General features: G+C 38.5%; 3 protein-coding genes across 4 annotated transcripts; 1 reads left to right on the top strand and 2 right to left on the bottom strand.

The window, feature by feature from the left end:
• Nucleotides 1–12: 12 nt before the first annotated feature.
• On the bottom strand, nucleotides 13–2,513 carry LOC132148583 (small integral membrane protein 22-like). Its single transcript, XM_059557280.1, has 5 exons — nucleotides 2,371–2,513; nucleotides 1,635–1,756; nucleotides 1,047–1,192; nucleotides 900–967; nucleotides 13–788 (listed from the first exon to the last, which is right to left on the bottom strand). The coding sequence occupies exons 3-5, from the start codon at nucleotides 1,171–1,173 to the stop codon at nucleotides 741–743; spliced, it is 243 nt and encodes an 80-aa protein (XP_059413263.1). The 5' UTR covers nucleotides 1,174–1,192; nucleotides 1,635–1,756; nucleotides 2,371–2,513; the 3' UTR covers nucleotides 13–740.
• LOC132148550 (conserved oligomeric Golgi complex subunit 1-like) lies at nucleotides 2,499–12,441 on the top strand. 2 transcript variants are annotated; one of them, XM_059557250.1, is made up of 15 exons: nucleotides 2,499–2,817; nucleotides 3,611–3,855; nucleotides 4,236–4,417; nucleotides 4,555–4,722; nucleotides 5,451–5,607; nucleotides 5,680–5,890; nucleotides 6,234–7,019; nucleotides 7,201–7,347; nucleotides 10,181–10,342; nucleotides 10,475–10,599; nucleotides 10,791–10,899; nucleotides 11,080–11,189; nucleotides 11,567–11,648; nucleotides 11,843–11,869; nucleotides 12,290–12,441. In XM_059557250.1, the coding sequence occupies exons 1-14, from the start codon at nucleotides 2,509–2,511 to the stop codon at nucleotides 11,867–11,869; spliced, it is 2,820 nt and encodes a 939-aa protein (XP_059413233.1). In that variant the 5' UTR covers nucleotides 2,499–2,508; the 3' UTR covers nucleotides 12,290–12,441. The 2 variants fall into 2 exon arrangements, with proteins under 2 accessions (XP_059413233.1, XP_059413225.1); XM_059557242.1 differs by lacking the exon at nucleotides 11,843–11,869.
• Nucleotides 12,442–13,300: 859 nt separating this feature from the next.
• On the bottom strand, nucleotides 13,301–17,818 carry LOC132148573 (regulator of G-protein signaling 9-like). Its single transcript, XM_059557268.1, has 8 exons — nucleotides 17,378–17,818; nucleotides 17,158–17,264; nucleotides 17,023–17,074; nucleotides 16,846–16,904; nucleotides 16,481–16,557; nucleotides 16,244–16,325; nucleotides 16,086–16,155; nucleotides 13,301–13,512 (listed from the first exon to the last, which is right to left on the bottom strand). The coding sequence occupies exons 1-8, from the start codon at nucleotides 17,451–17,453 to the stop codon at nucleotides 13,487–13,489; spliced, it is 549 nt and encodes a 182-aa protein (XP_059413251.1). The 5' UTR covers nucleotides 17,454–17,818; the 3' UTR covers nucleotides 13,301–13,486.
• Between the last annotated feature and the right edge of the window lie 193 nt (nucleotides 17,819–18,011).

Raw genomic sequence — 18,011 nt, 5'->3', positions numbered from 1 at the left:
TTATTTGCTATATGCTGTTCATTTAAAGGTATGCATTTTATTTATTTTTTGTTTACAAAGTCTAAAAGTTATACAAACAATGTGGTACATTATAAAAAGTTAAACAAATATTGATACTCGTTTTTCTATGGTAAGAGTTTTCACAAGTCTCATTGACATTTTAACCTTTTTTTTCTCTCAATGTTTTAAATCTTCTATAGTGTGTAGGTACAGTATTATATAAATTTGAGAATTAAAAGTCAAGCATTTGAAAGAAATCCACTAAAAACACTTAAAGGAAGAGATTGCAGGTTAGTGGCATCAGGGAAGACCAGTTTTAACAGCTAAATTCCAGATCAACAGATTAAACATACTGTTCAAAGAATGGCTAAAAACAAGTTCATTTCAATAGAGGACATTTGCACTGGTTCCATCCAGGAAAGTTGCTATTGCTTCAATAAAGTGTTTCTAAGTAACCAATGTCTTCAAAACCTGTTGAGCATGCGTCTATATAAAATCTCTGATGAAGTGGATCTGGTAATGGACAATGCCATTTAAATCATGTGATTTCCTAGGTAAATATTAACAGCATTTTTACACAGTAGGGAAAGGTTTTTGCATTTATCATCCCTATAAGGAAGCATCTACCTAGAATATATTTCTCCTTCCTCCATTATTTTACTTGTTCACGTATAAATAATGATTAGGTGGCATAACTGATGAACTAAGTAGATGTAATGGTGCCTGTCGTTTGTGGAAGATCACGGCTCCATTGCCATATTGTCGATGCCCACCTTCTGTCTTCTTGGCTGTAACATGGAAACACTTGCTGTAAGTCACCACAAGTCTCATGACAGTTAATGGTCTCGTGGATCTATAGATAGTTATCTGTGAGTTTACACCAGTAGCATTATTCTGACCTTCTCATCACAGCAGCAGCAACAACAGCAGCGGATGAGAACCAAGATGACCAGCAACAGCACCATGCCTATGGACATTTAATTTATATCACCTTAATGATTCTTAATTACATTTCTTCGTTTCTTTTTTGTATAATTCTACCTTACCTATAAAGATGAAGAAAACCGCAAACGAGGCAATGTCCCAGTCCGACTGAAACATGTTCTTTGATTGTAGTCTTGAGACCACATCATTGAACTGGTTCTCAAAATCCTGTTGAATGTTCTTATCCATGACTTACACAAGAAGATTCCTGAATGGAGGGATCTTTTATAAATACACGCTGTTCACGAATATTCTAAAATCGAAGTTAAGAAAACAAATAAAAAGCCTGATGCCCATAAACGAATCCAACCTCTTCAACACACACTCTAATGACATCCCGAAGGAACAGGAAGTTGTTCTTTCTAGTTTTCTACGAAAAGAACTGAAAGTAGGCTAACCAAGTGATAATAAACCACCACGAGAATCCTAGGGTATAAACTATATTCTAAACTACAGAAAAATGATATACATTTTGAATAAACAAACCAGATATTACAGGGGAGAAATTGCGTGCTTCAAAGAAAACCAAAGAACTCCATCCTCATGTAGACTAATCGTATATAAACACATACTATTTTTAATAATATGGCTTATTTTCTATTTCCGAAACTGTCCTAATGTATCTGTGAGAAGACTTCTCGATCTCTCACCTGTTGTTTTGGTGGTGTTTCCGGGTTAGTGTGTACACCTGTCGCTGTGCTGCTCTTGAAGGCTGTTCAGCCGCTGAGATCGTTTTGCGGAAGTGCGATGATTACACAAAAACTACAGGAATCTAGTCATAAAGTATGTGCTGTTGACAAAATATTAACCATGGAGAATACACCCTACTCAATATCAAAACAGCTGACATGGTGTAAAGTGCAGCATGGATTTAATTCAGTACATAATTTCTTGATGATTTCGCGATGAATTCAGATTCAGGAAACACAGGTATGGTAAACATAAACAGAATTGAAAAATATGTGACCCTGGACAACAAAACCAGTCACAAGGGACAATGTTTTAAAATTTAGATTTATATCGCATCATCTGATAGCTGAATAAATAAGTTTCCCATTGATGTATATGAATTGTTAGGGTGAGTCAAACTATTAGAAAATCTGGAATCCGAGGGTGCAAAAAAAAAAATCTACTAATGTGAAAATCGCCTTTAATTAGATGCCCAAATGAAGTTCTTAGCAATGCATATTACTAATTAAACGTTGATATATTTATGGTAGGAAATTTACAAAATATCTTCATGGAATATTATCTTTACTAAACAGCCTAGTGATTTTTGGCATAAAAGAAAATACTGATACACCTGACACAATCAACAACAAGAAAGAAAGAAAGAAAGAAAGAAAGAAAGAAAGAAAGCTATTATTGTGATGGAGGGTCCAGTACCAAACTTCCACTAAAGGGGTCGCTGTCACGCTTCATTTAATGTGTGAGGAATGACCTCTGACCCGTTGTTTACGTGGAAGGAGAGCTGTTCGTGCTTCCGGGTTTTAGACAAGCAGTTATCTGCTCGGTTTTAAAGAGATGGCTATGGTACCGGCCCAGTCTGTCCGGGTCTCGGAGATTAAAGACCCCACGGTTTTATTTGACCGCTACAGTACGGAGGAGATCCGCGCTATCGAGAGGGAAGTGCGCGGAGAGATCGAGCAGAAGAAGGAGGAACTTCGACAGATGGTCGGTGAACGGTACCGGGATTTGATCGATGCCGCTGACACGATCGGTGAGATGAGACAGTGCTCGGAGAGTGTGGTTCAGTCCATCCAGGACATGTACCGCTACTGCCACCAACTGAAACAGGCCAAACAAGCCTCTCAGTCCAGCGGCAGAGCGGAGGTAAAGCTCTCCTTCTGGAGTCCTGGCTGGGACACCAACACCAACAGCCTGCCCCAATCATAATAATAAAGTTTATACATGCTTTAACTCTGACTTAATTTATCCAGTGTAGCCAGAGATTCTCGCCTGTATGAGTGCAGCTTGTTTCTTTCATTTTCTCCTCGCTCAATATGGTAAAAATAAAATATGTCATTAAATCATGTTTTAAACATTGGCAAATATAAGACTCACTTACTTGAAAGATTGAATCAAGACTACTGGATGAAACTGCAGCTCCATTATACTGAATTACCACCACTGTCAAAAATGATGTTTTACACTATTGACAAATTCTCTCTCTCTCTCTCTCTCTCTCTCTCTCTCTCTCTCTCTCTCTCTCTCTCTCTCTCTCTCTCTCTCTCTCTCTCTCTCGCGCGCGCGCGCGCGCGCGCAAATGTATCATATGCAGTATCTCAGTTTATGTATTTGATAAATATATTTTCATTTACATATGTAGATTTTATATTATATAATACATTATATATTAATTTCTTAACAGCTTCATCAGCTTTTGTGTATATATTGTAATCAGTGCCTCGAGTATTTATTGGTAACCAGTTTCTATCATTATTAGGGTTGCAAAGGGGTGGAAAATTCCCATTAAATTTCCAAAAAAATCCATGGAATATAAAAAAAATAAAAAATCCTGGGAAGTTTCTGAAATTTACTTTTTGCAGCCCTAATCATTATACATTAAACCCCAACATTGTTAGTTACTCATGAGATTGATATCCTTGTTTTTTGTTGCTGGCAGGGTAAGAAACAGTCGCAGGAGAGATTCTACACAATGGCATCCCAGATAAAGCTCCTCCTGGAAATCCCTGAACGTGTGTGGAGCGCGCTGGAGTCGTCGCAGTACCTGCAGGCCACGCAGCTCTACCTGCTGTGCTGTCACCTTCACAGCCAGCTTCACCTGGAGGGAGGAGGGCATCAGTTCAGCCCCGTCCTCTCTCGCTTCCCCATCCTGATGCGCCAGGTAGCAGCTGCTGGTCATTTCAGGTACATTATAGAATTACACTCAACAAAGAAAACCAAAAATGACAAGTCTGTCAACATTTACTCATCCTGATGTCGTTCCAAAGTTATAAGACTTCGGTTAGTCTTCAACACACATGAAGATTCATTGATATTTTTAATATGATTAATACATTTTTAATATATTTGTAAGATTTGTTTTACAGTGCTTTAACCTTTTTGGACCTTTTGGATCAGGTTTCATTAAAAACATCTTAATATGTTTTTCAAAGATTAATCACAGTCTTACAGGATTAGAATAACATGATGGTGAGTAAACGATGACAGTATTGGCATTATCGCCTGTACTATCTACCTGTACTAGTTTTTTCTCTGACTAAAAGCTAGTTGTCTTTGTTCTGTAGGTCTACCATCTTGCTGGAGAGTAAGTCTGTGCTGCACGGCAGGGCTGTGTCTGATCAAGCGATCGGTGAAGCACTGGTCTCCAGCATGCTGCTGGAAGACAGCTCCCCTCGCCAGGCGCTTGCTGATTTCCTGCTGGCTAGGAAAGTATCCATTCAGCAACTACTCAATCAGCCCCAGCATGGTGAATAACCTTAATAATATTTAGAACCTTTCAGCTTATAGAAGCTTTACTCTCATTAGTTCTTAGTTTCTTAGGATAAATAGTTACATTTGCATGTGGTTGTTGTTGATTGGGATGTGGTGCTGTGCCTCTGTTAGGTGCTGGTGTGAAAGCACAGGTCTGTTCTCTGGTGGAGCTGCTGGTCACCACTCTGTACCAGGCATACGCTGTGTTTTATGTGCCTCCGGAGGGCCAAGTGTCTGATACCGGTTTGGGATGTGGCCTTCTTTTCACCACCTTGGAGAATGTGACCTCCAACACATCTGGTGAGTTACCAGTTTCTCATTCACGTTGTGATGCTCAAACATTGGTGTAAGGGGCCACCAGAGTTTGAAATTAAAGCTTGGGGCAAAAATGCCAACAAAAGGAACAAAAATGCCCCCAAATTCGAGATACACACATGTTTCTGGCTGGTGCAATAAATGCAATGGACAATCAGAGGTCTTTAGATCAGCTCACAAATTCTCTCACCATAAACATCTGAATACAAACATGATGTGACCGCTTCATTTGGCAGTGTAGGCCGCTTCAGTGATTTTTCAGGATTTATAAAAATGGCCCTTCTCAAAGGTTTACATACACTTGGTGCTTAATAGATGTTGTTACCTGAATGATCCCCAGCTGCGTTGTTTTGTTTAGTGATAGTTGTTCATGAGTCCCTTGCTTGTCCTGAACAGCTGTGCTGACTGCTGTTCACGAGTCCCTCAGTTGTCCTCAGTGTGAAAAGATGGATCTCAAAATCATACAGTCATCGTTGGAAAGGCTTCAAATACACAAAAATCCTGGAAATCCAAAGAATTTGTGGGAGCTGAAGGATCTTTCTGAAGAACAGTGGGCAGTTTAACTGTTGAGGACAAACAAGGGGCTCATGAACAACTGTCACTAAACATAAAAACAAACACACTGTGGATCATTCAGGTAACAACACAGTATTAAGAATCAAGTTTGAACTAGCTTGCCTAAAAAAAAAAAAGTGATTTTCTGTGAAATCCAGGGAAAGAGAAGAAATTTCTGGACAAGGAGATGAGAACAGGAAGCTGGTTTAAATACCTTCCCCCTTCAGTGATGAACTTCCAGCCTGCTCTTCGGACGCTAGCGCAGCCGATACAGAGGGAGCAGCTCAGAGACACGCTGCAGCAGTGGATTGATACGTATGTCCCTCATACACATGTTAATTAACATTTCTCATAAATTGTTTTTAACGCTCATTTGTCTTTCAATAGCTGTAAGGAGGATATGCGCAGCGGGGTCAGCAGCCTTCTGGTCTTTGTGAAGAGTCTGAAGGGTCTGGCTGCGATTCGGGATGCAGTGTGGGAACTGCTCAGCAGCGAGTCCATCAGTCAGCACTGGAGCACTGTGTGTCAGTCCCTCCTCAAGCGACCTCTGGCCTTGTGGGATGACCTTCTGCATCAGCTCTTCCTGCAGCGACTTCAGGTACTCGTTAACAATTTAACTAGTTTAACTAGTCTGATAAAATGTGTTAGCGCTGGACTGATATTAACACACACTTGTGATCCCATCACAAGTAATCAGGCTAGACAGATTGCCATTCACACCTGGATGTAATATGTGGTTTAAACGCGTCTCTTTTGGCCACCTGTAATTAGGGTATAGCATCTGACTATATACATGATATACTGACTGTACAAAAAAAATACTGTTGGAACACTGTTGTTCTTATTATTAGAACATTGTTTTGATGATCATAAATGTGTTCTAGATGATCATTTTGTGCATTTTTTAGCTAATTGGATGGAAATACTTGTTTACCCTCTAGGCGATCACTCAGGAGGGCACAGAAGGGATCTCCAGCAGCTCCAGACAGCTCTTGTCTTCAGATCTGCGGGATCTGCAGGGTCAAGCCACAGCCTGGAGCTTCAGCCGCGGGGCGCAGTACGAGAGTGACGTTGCAGCTTTCCTGTGGTCTGAGACTCAAGGTGACCTGCTCAGCGACACAGCCTGGGTGAGTGTTGCCCAGCGCACCCCGCAGCAGAAGAGCGGTCTGTCCATGAAGACCCAGGCCCTCACCCCCTGCGTTCAGACCTTCTGCTCCTCGCTGGACTCCAAGCTCAAAGCCAAATTAGATGATCTGCAGCACTACTTGCCTTCTGAAAAAAATGGCAAGGAGCTTTCAGAGATGGTCCCAGTCACCACTAACTCCTCTATTAACCGCTATATGGATGCTGGAGCGGTGGAGGACACTCTTAGAGAGCACTGCTTGGTATGTGTCAGGGACATCCTTTCTAGCGTGCATGCTGAGCTCGCTAACGCCCAAGCTAAGACCAACAACCCCAACCAGTTAAATTCGGTGCTCTTTATGGCCAGGCTATGCCAGTCAATGGGGGAATTGTGTCCTAGTCTGAAACAGTGCATTCTGGGGAAACAAGGGGGCTTGGATCCCGTGAGCAGATGCACTCCACGACAGGGCAAGAAGTTAGGCAAAGGCAACACAGCCAAGGCAGCGGATGTCAGCCCAGCACAGGCTAAGTGGAGCTGTCTGAACGAGGAGCTTCTGTCCTGCAGCATGGTGGCCTATGGTATCTGGAGCTCAGCACTCACCAGGGTAAGATGAAGAACACACTGTTTGTGGAAGAGCTGCAGGTGCTAACAATGCATTCTGAGAACAGGAAAACCATACAGGAAATGACCAGTGTGGATGTTTTTATGCAGAGAACATATATTAGGGTAGCTTATTAAGGCTTATATTCTGCATAAAAATGAAAATAAATAGAAATGCATTTCAGGCACTTGTGGGGAGCTTTGCTACGCCTCTTCACACGGGAACTGCTGGATCCATCCTGAGTACCGCCACAAATTTTGAAGAGCTTGAAATACAGGAAGAGACCGAGTCAGGAAACAATATAATGTCAAAAATACGCCTCCCTGTGCAGGTAACGGCTACATTATTCCTTTTATTATTATTTTATAAGTTAATATATATATCAAATATTATTTATATATTAAATACATTAATTAGACTTAAAGTCAGGGTAGGTAAAAAAATGTATAAAAAAATGTATATTTTTTTCCAAATTTGTTTAAACTTTATTTATATATCAATACATAATTAAAATTTAAGTACTCTGAAAAAGAAAGTATAAAAATCGAGTGTCTGTAGACCTCTCACGACTGTTTTAAAGACAGCTCATTATTTCCATTCACTCCACCCCCTCCCTTCTGGGCTCCTTCCAAAGCCTCTACTACGGCTCGCTAAGTAATGTTATGTTAGCTATATTACGCAGCTACGTGTGCTAATGACACATGCTTCATGAAAAAAATATGTATGATCAAAATACAAAAAGAAAGATTTACCTGTCCAGCAGAAATAAAGCCATCAAGGAGTCACTTTTCAGCCCCTTGAGTTCCCTCAGTTCTCGCCATCGCTGGAAAGCCATGCCGATATTAACTCGTGTTTTATTTCTTTGTTTATCCAAAGGCTTTTTGTTCATTGCCTTTTCTTGTACTGTTACTGTCTTCCTTTTTTTGCCTGGTTTGCCTTCACTAACTGCATAGGCCGGTACTGTGAATTTTGCTTGCTGTTTCTCTGCCATTGTTTTGGTATTCCTAGGATCCGTGCCTGTTGAATTCCTCAAATCAAACGTGCGCGAACAAGTGGGCAGGTCATGTGTGGCAAAAGGGTGGTTGCCGTGGTTGCGAGAGAGTGACAGTCGCCTAAGCCAATCCTATGTTTCGTCCCGAAATGGAAATAATGAGCTGTGTTTAATACAGATTAAACGGTCTAGAGTCACTCGATTTTTATACTCTTTTTATCAGAGTACTTACATTTTAATTATGCATTGATATATATAGAAAGTTTAAACAAATTTGGAAGAAAGTTGTTTATACATTTATTACCTACCCTGCCTTTAACGTGAGCCTCTTAATTTCTTATACCTTATTGCATATTGTGTTTCCAAACTTTCTACAATTTTTTAAATATCATTATACATTTTTTTAGGGACCACCTTCCTTTAAAGAAATTAAGTGAGTTATGTATTTTCATCTATAATGATCCGTTTACAGAAGATAAACTAATATGCTACAGCAGCTTTCAGAAGTTTGGAATCCATAAGATTTTTTAAATGTTGTTGAAAGGTGTCTCTTCTGCTCACCAAGGCTGTATTTCTCTAATCAAAAATACAATAAAAACTGTAATATTGTGAAATATGACTACAATTTAAAATAGATATTTTATAGTATTTTATCAAATTAAAATTCTTTCATTAATTACTCACCCTCATGTCGTTCCAAACCTGTAAGACCTTTGTTCATCTTCAGAACACAAATTATGATATTTTTTGATAAAATCCGAGAGCTTTCTGACCCTCCATAGACAGTGATGTTACTGACACATTCAAGACCCAGAGAGGTAGTTATGACATTATTAAAATGGTCCATGTGACATCAGTGGTTCAATTGTAATGTTACGAAACTGAAAAAAAATTGTGTGCAAAGAAAACAAAAATTATAATTTCAACAAATTCTTCTCTGTATTTTTGGGTGAACTATCCCTTTAATATGAACAAAATGTAATTATGTTTTGCGGCCTCCCTAGCACCCCCGTGTGGCCACCTGTTTTGAAAAGCTTTGCAAAGTGTTTTATTAAAGGTCCCGTTCTTCGTGATCCCATGTTTTAAACTTTAGTTAGTGTGTTATGTTGTTGTTAGAGTATAAATAATATCTGTAAAATTCTAAAGCTCAAAGTTCAATGCCAAGCGAGATATTTTATTTAACAGAATTTGCCTACAAAAAATGACCCGTTTGGACTACAACCCTCTAGTTCCTGCAGTAATGACGTCACTAAAACAGTTTTTTGACTATCCTCCGCCCACATGAATTCACAAAAAGCATGGTCTTGTTGCGCTCCGACGGAGAAGAGGAAGAGCTGCGTTTGTGTTTGTCGCCATGTCGTTAAAACGCTGTTATTTTCATCTCGGAGTCCAGTCATCTTTGTTAGGGCTTCCCAGGGACGCTGTACTTAGAGATCAATGGTTACAATTTATGCTTAAATCGGTTCCCGAAAATTATATAATGTAAAACTATGTGCAGCACATTTTGCTGAGGACAGCTTCCTCAATCTCTATCAGTTTAATGCCATATTCGCACTAAGATTATTCCTGAAAGATGGAGCAGTTCCCTCTTTGTCTGGAGAAGGCATTGTTTATGGACCACTACCGGTAAGTGTATTTTATTATTTAAGTTGGTGCGTTTAACAGTTTCTGTAACTTATTACACAAAGGGCAACGCTGCTTTGTTAACTAGATGTTAGGGCTGTGCAAAAAAACTAATGCGATTTTCATGCGCATCTCGTCAGTAAAAACGCTCCTGTGATTATAAGTACATCTCCAGCACATGCTCCTGCCCACTTGCTTCTCAAAACTAGTCCAATCGCTTTTCCAGGAGGGCAGCATGTGCTCAGCTGGTGTCGAATCACAACACAGGAACCGCTGGCACAATCACAACTCGTCCCGTATTTCTGAAGGAGGGACTTCATAGAACAAGGAAGTCATCAGCCCGTTTTTATGACAGTGAAAACAGCGGTATACAGATAAGTTAATTGTGTGAAAAATACTGTTTTGTTACACGCAAAACATAAACACATGTTATATTGCACACTGTAAACACAATTAAAGCTTCAAATAAAAGCGAAAAACGGGACCTTTAAACTGAAAGGATGTTGCTATTCAAATGATAAAGAGTCTTTTAATTTCTTTCTCCCTACAGCCATCATGGTATGTTCAGTCGTTACTCTTTCATCTGTGCCTTGAGGTCAATCGGGTCGGAGGTCACGCATTACCAAAGGTCACTCTCCTGGACCTCTTGCGGGGTTGTCTAGATCAGGTGGTGAGTGAGTATGAAAAACACACTCAGAAAACACACAGCAAGGTGAGACAAACACTTTTTTTATACATGTCCACTCCTGCTTAGCCACTATAATAATGGAATAAATCTATAAAACCGAATTTAGTTTGTCTCCTGTCCTTCTTTCCTCTCTCTCTCTCTCTCTCTCCACTCTAGGATGCAGGCCTCCCCATGACCCAGATCAGAGCTTTGCAGCTGCTGTTTGACCTTCGCTATATCAGTGTCACTCTAGGGTCCCGCCTTGAAGAGGGCAGGAGTTCCCGCTCTCAGCAAGACCCAAGGTAACCCGTTCATAAGCTAGGGATGGCCACAAGTCCTCAGTAGGAAGTGACAGCAATGATTGGTCATGAAAACACAAGCATAGCGTGACTTGAACTTCCAGCTTCAAAACAAAGCACAAGCGATTACATAGCTCTTTCCTAAGCAGCAGACCTCTTTACACTTTTCCTTAAATTCTTGTTGTTTGTTAAAGGATCCAGCAGGTCTGCGACTCGCTGGAAAGTCACATTGATCCGTTTGACCTTGACGTTTTCACTCCACATCTGAACAGTAACCTCAACCGACTCTCACAAAGGAGCTCTGTAAGCACGGACCGTTTTTCTCCTGCTAACCCTGTTTGAATGAAACATTAAACTGTTTAGTTGGCTCATTCAGTTTACATTTTGTCATGTGATTTAGGTTGGCGTGGTGATTGCTGCCTTTAACAGTGTTTTACACTCCTTAACAAAACTATTAAAGCTAATGTCTCATGTTGTTTCTAGGTGCTTTTAGGATTGTTGACTGGCACGGAGAAGCAGTTTACCTCGAGGACCAACAATATCAACTCTCAGGAACCATACAACATCCTTCCTTTGGCAAGCAGCCAGATCCGGTCAGTATAAAGCTCTTATCTTACACTTCACACCGTTTAACTCATTGCTGTGTATTTATAGCTAGTTTATTGCTGTCATGCTGTGTGTTTCATTGTTGTACAAGACAATAAAAATATATTTGGAGTCGGACATCATGAACTCTTAATAGCGCATTTTACTGATATTAATTTTATGTTCAATTTAAAATAAATGCAAAATAGAATTATACAAATATATCTTTTAAAAATGAGTATTTTTAAAATGTTAAATTAAATAAAAATGCATTATTAATTACTGCATTATTTTCACTAAATGTAATGATTTCATTTATATTTTAGTTCATTATATTATGTTTATGTTATGTGTTGGATTTTATTTATAAAATTCCCTCCTCAAGGTTTGGTTTGCTGCCACTGAGTATGACGAACTCTCGGAAGAATAATTTAGCCACACATGGAGCAGATCTCACTAGACCACTGGTAGGTTGCTTAAGCATTTGGTGTGTACAGTACTCTGATAATTCTGCTGGCATGCTTTAAAAAGAGTAAAAGAATGAGCCACTGTAATAGTAAACCATTATAATGTTTATAAAAAATTTTTTTAAAAAAGAGTTGGTGTTTTATGTTCTCATGGGTATGCAAATGAGTCACTTTCTACCAATGCTCCCAAGCAGAAGAGCTACTGGATCTCAAGGCGATAGGTGATGTGATATTGTGTGGTGCTGGTCCAGTTTTTGCTGTGAGCTTGCAGTGCATTTTTTTTTTTGCACTTTAATCACTTTGGTCGCATCTTTGTGAATGCAACACATGGCATAGCAGCACTCAGATTCAACTAATACATTATGAATATTGAGCAACTTGAGGGTCAAGGCTGTTGAGCAGTTTCAGCATCATCAATCACAACGGTTCATCTTGAGCTTAATACTTATGTATTATAAGCAAATGAGCATCATGTAGTTACAGATTTCTCCACTGGCCCTCAAAACTGCTAAAACGTTTGCTTGTGGCGACACTTTTTGGCTCTTGCTGTCTTGAAAAACTTGAAAGTTCTGTGTCTCAACATTATGAAATGCAAATCAGTTTTTAAGGCAATTTACATTAGTTTTTTTATTTTATTTTAGGTGGCTCCCTCCTCTGCTTCTGCTCCACAAGACAGTTTCCGCCCAGGAAATCTCTTCAGGCAGTTAGCCAATCAAGAAGAGGAATCCACAGCCCCTTCTCTCTTTAAATTAGGCTGGCTTTCTGGCATGGCCAAATAAACTTTTATTAACAAGTTGGGATTTTTTTTTTAACCGCATACAACACTATGTAAAATAATATTTAAAATACATTTTGAAATGTTAAAACCGTGTCCTGTATTGCCTATTCTCACAAAATCACATGATATAAAGAGAAATTGCAATGCAAACCACATTAATAAACGGGGAAAATTAAATAAAAATTACAACTTTGTATTTATCAAGCACATAATATTTTGTGGCATTTTAATTATTTTATTCTAATTAAAATTATAATTGAGTGAATCTCAAACAATTTAGGTCTATATTTTTCTTTGAAAAACTACATCTTGGCGTAAATGTATATTTTATCATGATATCCTCATTAGTTACCCTAATTAGGAGTTTGTGTATATTCAGTTAAATTTTTTTGTATCTGAGAAATCATTAAAGTTAAAGTTTAGAAATTTGAACACAATGACTTTTCGACTGTAGATATGTCATTTAAACTGATTTAAATGAATGAAAGATTAGATGATTTTCCAAGAAGCTTCTTCAACACTGCAGCCAATATTATGAACACACAGCACTGAACCAATAAACATGCTGTCTTTACTGCTTTACAGAAGACATACAGGTATTCACCATGACTATAGCACCCATACAAAACATCTTAACACTATCATGGGGAAATTGCTACACAGGTTAACAGAGATCGAAAGAAACTCCGTCTTTGTGTTGGATGAACAGAATCATTGCATGGGAACAAGTGTGATCTGAAAAAAACAGTATTTAGTAAACAAAAAAAATACATCATTATGTAGCAATACAAATGATTGGAAATAGCTGTTTGGGAGTCATTTGTACATAGTTTAACTGTTATTTATATAGATTTGTTAGCAATTATGCATGAGACCTTGTAATGGATCTGTAAATCATTCGCAGCATGTATATTTCTGTCTCCAGCTTTCTATTTGCGATCTAGTTTGCTGGCCATCAGTTTTTTAATGTCTACGGGTCCAGCTGCGGCTGCTGCTTTTGCTTTCTCTTCCTGCTGCTTCTGACAGGTGATGATGGGGCTGATGCTGGGCCTGCGGTTCCTCATGTTTTGCTGCAGGTGGGCCTCACTGAGGGGGGAGAGCAAGCCTTTTTATAGCAAAATACCGTTGGTTTGGTGACACGTGTTTTATATTTCTGAAGTGAGCTGTGTAGAAATTGCACTAAAGACACTCTGTAGCAATATCAACAAAATGTGCAAGTACACAGACAATACTTTGGTAAATAAAACTTTTACATTAAAATCTGCTAGAGCAATTATGGTTAGTAACACTTTATTAAACAAGAAATGTTGGAAGTAGGAAAAATTAAAATAGTATTTTCTTGTAAGACTAAATTGCATTGTACAAGAGAGGATGAATTATCGGTCAACGTGCATATACAAAAAAAATGTACTTACAAGAAATCGTGTGGTGCTGGTGAAATGGCTTTTTTCTATATTTCCTTGTAAACTGGTGACTTCAGGTAGCGATAGAGTGTATCCTAAATAAGAAATATTGAGTTTAAAAATGTCTGGTGTGCATCCTTATTAACCAAAAAACACACATGGCAGAGTTCAAATTACAGACACAACAACGGGCGGAAATATGATCATACCTTTTTTATCAGCATGAAGATGTGCATTATTTCAAGAGTTTTTTTTTTTTTTTTTAATTCTGATGGTAATGACTTACAACTTAGGAAAATGTAAAAATGCAGTATCTCAAAAAAAAATTTATGTTATAAAAGATCAATAAAAAAAACGTTTTACAAAACAGAATTGTTCAATATCTCCAAAGCAGGTTTAATTACGCACTCAATACTTGGTTGGGGCTTCTTTTGCAGGAATTACTGCTTCAATGCGGCGTGGCATGAAGGCCATCATCCTGTGGCACTGCTGAGGTGTTACTGAAGCCCAAGCTACTTTGATAGTGGCCTTCAGCTCTTCACAGTACCCCATAGATTCTCTTTGAGGTTCAGGTCAGGTGAGTTGGCTGGCCAATCAAGCGCAGTGATATCATATTCAGCAAACCACTTGGAAGTGGTTTTGGCACTGTTTGCAGGTGCTAAAGTCCTGCTGGAAAATGAAATCAGCATCTCCATAAAGCTTATCATCAGATGGAAGCATAAAGAGCTCCAAAATCTCCTGGTAGCTGGCTGCATTGACTTTGGACTTGATAAAACACAACACCAACAGACGTCACAGCTCCCCAAATCATCACCGACTTCAGAAACTTCACACTGGACTTCAAGCAGCTTGGATTCTGTGCCTCTCCAGTCTTCCTTCAGACTCCAGACCTTGATTTTCAAATTAAATGCTAAATTTACTTTCATTCGAAAAGAAGACTGTGGGCCACTGAGCAACAGTCCAGTTATTTTTCTCCTTACCCCAGATTAAATACTTATGATGTTTTTTCTGGTTCAGGAGTACTTGGTTCTAGAAACGTGACAGCTGTAGTCCATTTCCTGAAGACGTCTGAGTGAGCTGACTCCGGCTTCAGTCCACTCCTTCTGAAGCTCTCCCAAGTGTTTGAATCAGCTTTTCCTGAAAATCTTCCCCAGGCTGTGGTCATCCCTGTTGCTTGTGCACCTTTTCCTACCACACTTTTTTCTTTGAATCAATTTTCTGTGAATATATTTTGATACAGCACTCTGTGAACAGCCAGCCCTTTCAGCAATGACCTTCTGTGGCTTACCCTCCTTGTGGAGGGTGTTGATGATTGTCTTCTGGACAATTGTCAAGTTAGTAGTCTTCCCCATAATTGTGGTTGCATGTTCTAAACTAGCCCAAGAGGTACCCAGTATTTATACTCAAAATGAATCAAACTAATCAAGCTCAAAATGGAATATTCAATTTTTATGAGATACAATAGGCCAATTGAGGTCAATAAGATTTTAAAAAAATATAGGTTTTCATTGCTCACCACCAATGCTGCATATATTTGATCAAAAATACAGTAAATACTGTAATAAGGGGCCTAGCACTGAATTTTCAAGAGGCACATGATCCTAATCATTCTGATTTCGTGCCCCAAAAACATTTCTTATTATCATCAATATCGAAAACAGTTTTTTGTGGAGAAAGTTCAAAAGAAAAGTATCTATTTAAGAAAAGTTTTTTTGTAGCATTATACAGTACATGTATTTACTGTACCCTTTTTATTTTATTTTTTCACAAAATATTAACATTAAATGTCAAAATCTCACTGACCCCAGACTTCTGACTGCCCCAAGTCCCACCCATAGTAACATGTGACAGCATTTAAAGGGATAGGTCATCTAGAAAACAATGTCATAATTTACTCACCCTCATGTTGTCTCAAAACTGTATGGCTTTTTTTCTTCTGTGAAACACAAAAGTAGATGATTTGAAATAGGTTTCAGTCAATTGTCAATGGTGTTTGGTTCTCATCTTTGCTTAAAACATCTTCTTTTGTGTTCCACAGAAGAAATAATGTTACACAGATTTGTAACAACATAAATGATGACATAATCTTCATTTTTGGGTGAACTATCCCATTATCTCCATAATAGCTTTAATGACTGTTAACACTGACACTTTAAAATAGAATCAGCAAGCGAGATCAATCTTGAGTAATACTCCAGAAGAGTGAGTCTGGTGACTTTGGCTTAATAGATATTAAGGGGTCACATGTACACTTACCAGTTACCTCCTCCACATTAGGATCAATGTGACGATCCAGGCCGTAATCCATAGCACTGTGAGTTTGTGGCTAGGGACAGTTTAGAGAAAAGAAAATACATCCTCCTTAAAGTGTCTTCAGTGCAACTGTAATCTAGCAGCTTCTGCCAATTACTTACTGGAGGCCTGTGGACAATCCAGTAGGCTCTTTCCTGACAGTCAAACACAACTCTGTCTGCCTTCTGGCATGTCTTCCCGGCACTTGAAAGACAGAACACAATACCTTAAAGTAAGTGCCAATAAAAGAAAAGAAAAGGAAGAAAAGGGACAAACCAAATTACACAAATATATATGACAGAGACTGAAAAAGTAACCATGCATGTTTGTAAAGAAAGCAGTCGAGGAGAGAAACTCACTGGTACTGCTCTTTAGCTTGCATCACAATAAATTCCCATTTGTGGTTCATCCATTTGTGAAGTTTGTTGTATTCCTCCTGTTAACATCAGTGTTACAGCATTATGATATTAAAGTCAGCATGAAATTGAAATACAAACTAGCTATTATCTAAATGCATCTTATTGTGAACGATTCATCCATTAATATGTTATGTTATGATTTTTGAATTAAAGTTGAGCCTGTAATTTTTAATCTAGTGACTTCTCTCTAGCAACGTATGCTAGACATCTCCATCATTTCATCTGCTTAAATCCTTCCACTTTCTTACAGTCAAGCTGATTCTAAATAATAACTAAATGAGTATTCAAATTAATATTTTACCTACCTGCTCATAAGCATCAAGCACTCCCTTTTTTCGAATGTTTCTCATTGCCAGATAGATTGCTTTAGTAACAGAAAACATCTTTATTAGGGGATGGTGACAAAAATGGGTACATGGGTAAATGAAAGGCCTATTTGAAGCAACTTCTCAATTTTTTTTCATATACAAAAGATTAAACACCATAATCAGTGTCCTCAGCCTTCCATTTCTGCACAGGCCAGAAATAGAGGGTCTAGACAGAAGGGAAACATCACCTGTACTGTGCACCTCTATTAAAAACATTTTTATAGATACAAGGTCTACTGACACATTTACCTGAAAGCGGTACAAACTGCCGTCTGGTCTGAGGCCAAGCTTTCTGTGGTCCTGCAGAAGGTAGACATACCTGAAGGCCACTAACATTGTGCTAAATGATTGAGCCTCTGTCAAATGGCATTCAAGGACATTATTGTGCTGGGTAATATATTCCAACATATTTACAGGATATTTGTTTCCAGACCATTATTTATTCAAAACGATATATTTTCACAATTACCATCATTGTCCATGTTCATATTTTTTGTGATCCATGCAACAATATCCTGACCTGTCAGACAAACAGACAATGTCATGGGAACTGCAAAAACAGCAAAGAAAGAAAAGTGTGTGCTTAGCAACTGACAATTACCATGATGTGCATGCAGTTTAAAAATAAAATTCAATTACAAAAAAAATATTTTAAAAAATTGTTATGTTGTTGTGGTATGCCAGGGGTGTCAAAGGGATAGCAACAGAATGGCCTGAGAAAAAAGTGACAATACAATACTATACAATACAATTAAATTAAAACTTTGTTTTTATTTTCACAGCTGTCATATATTTGCATAATTGCACCAATTGATTTTCAAGTTTTTGCCATTAATTATTTGCGTTACACTGGCTCTGCATGGCTTCACCAAGGTTTAACAAATAAACTGAATATGTGTAACAGGTACCAATTACTTCAGCCCTAAAATGAGTTTGACACTCGTGTACTCTGGCAACATGCAAGCCCTTTGAACTTAAGAGTAAGACATGAAAGTCTTAAGGCTGTCAGATGTTGCATGAGGCTTAGAATCAGAAAGCTCTTTTAGAGCGAATCTTTTCAATGACTCCAAGATCTCTCCAAGATATATATATATATATATATA

The sequence above is a fragment of the Carassius carassius genome, chromosome 1 (assembly GCF_963082965.1).
Source record: "Carassius carassius chromosome 1, fCarCar2.1, whole genome shotgun sequence".
NCBI classification, from domain to species: domain Eukaryota; kingdom Metazoa; phylum Chordata; class Actinopteri; order Cypriniformes; family Cyprinidae; genus Carassius; species Carassius carassius.
This window is presented reverse-complemented; position numbering and strand designations above follow the sequence as displayed.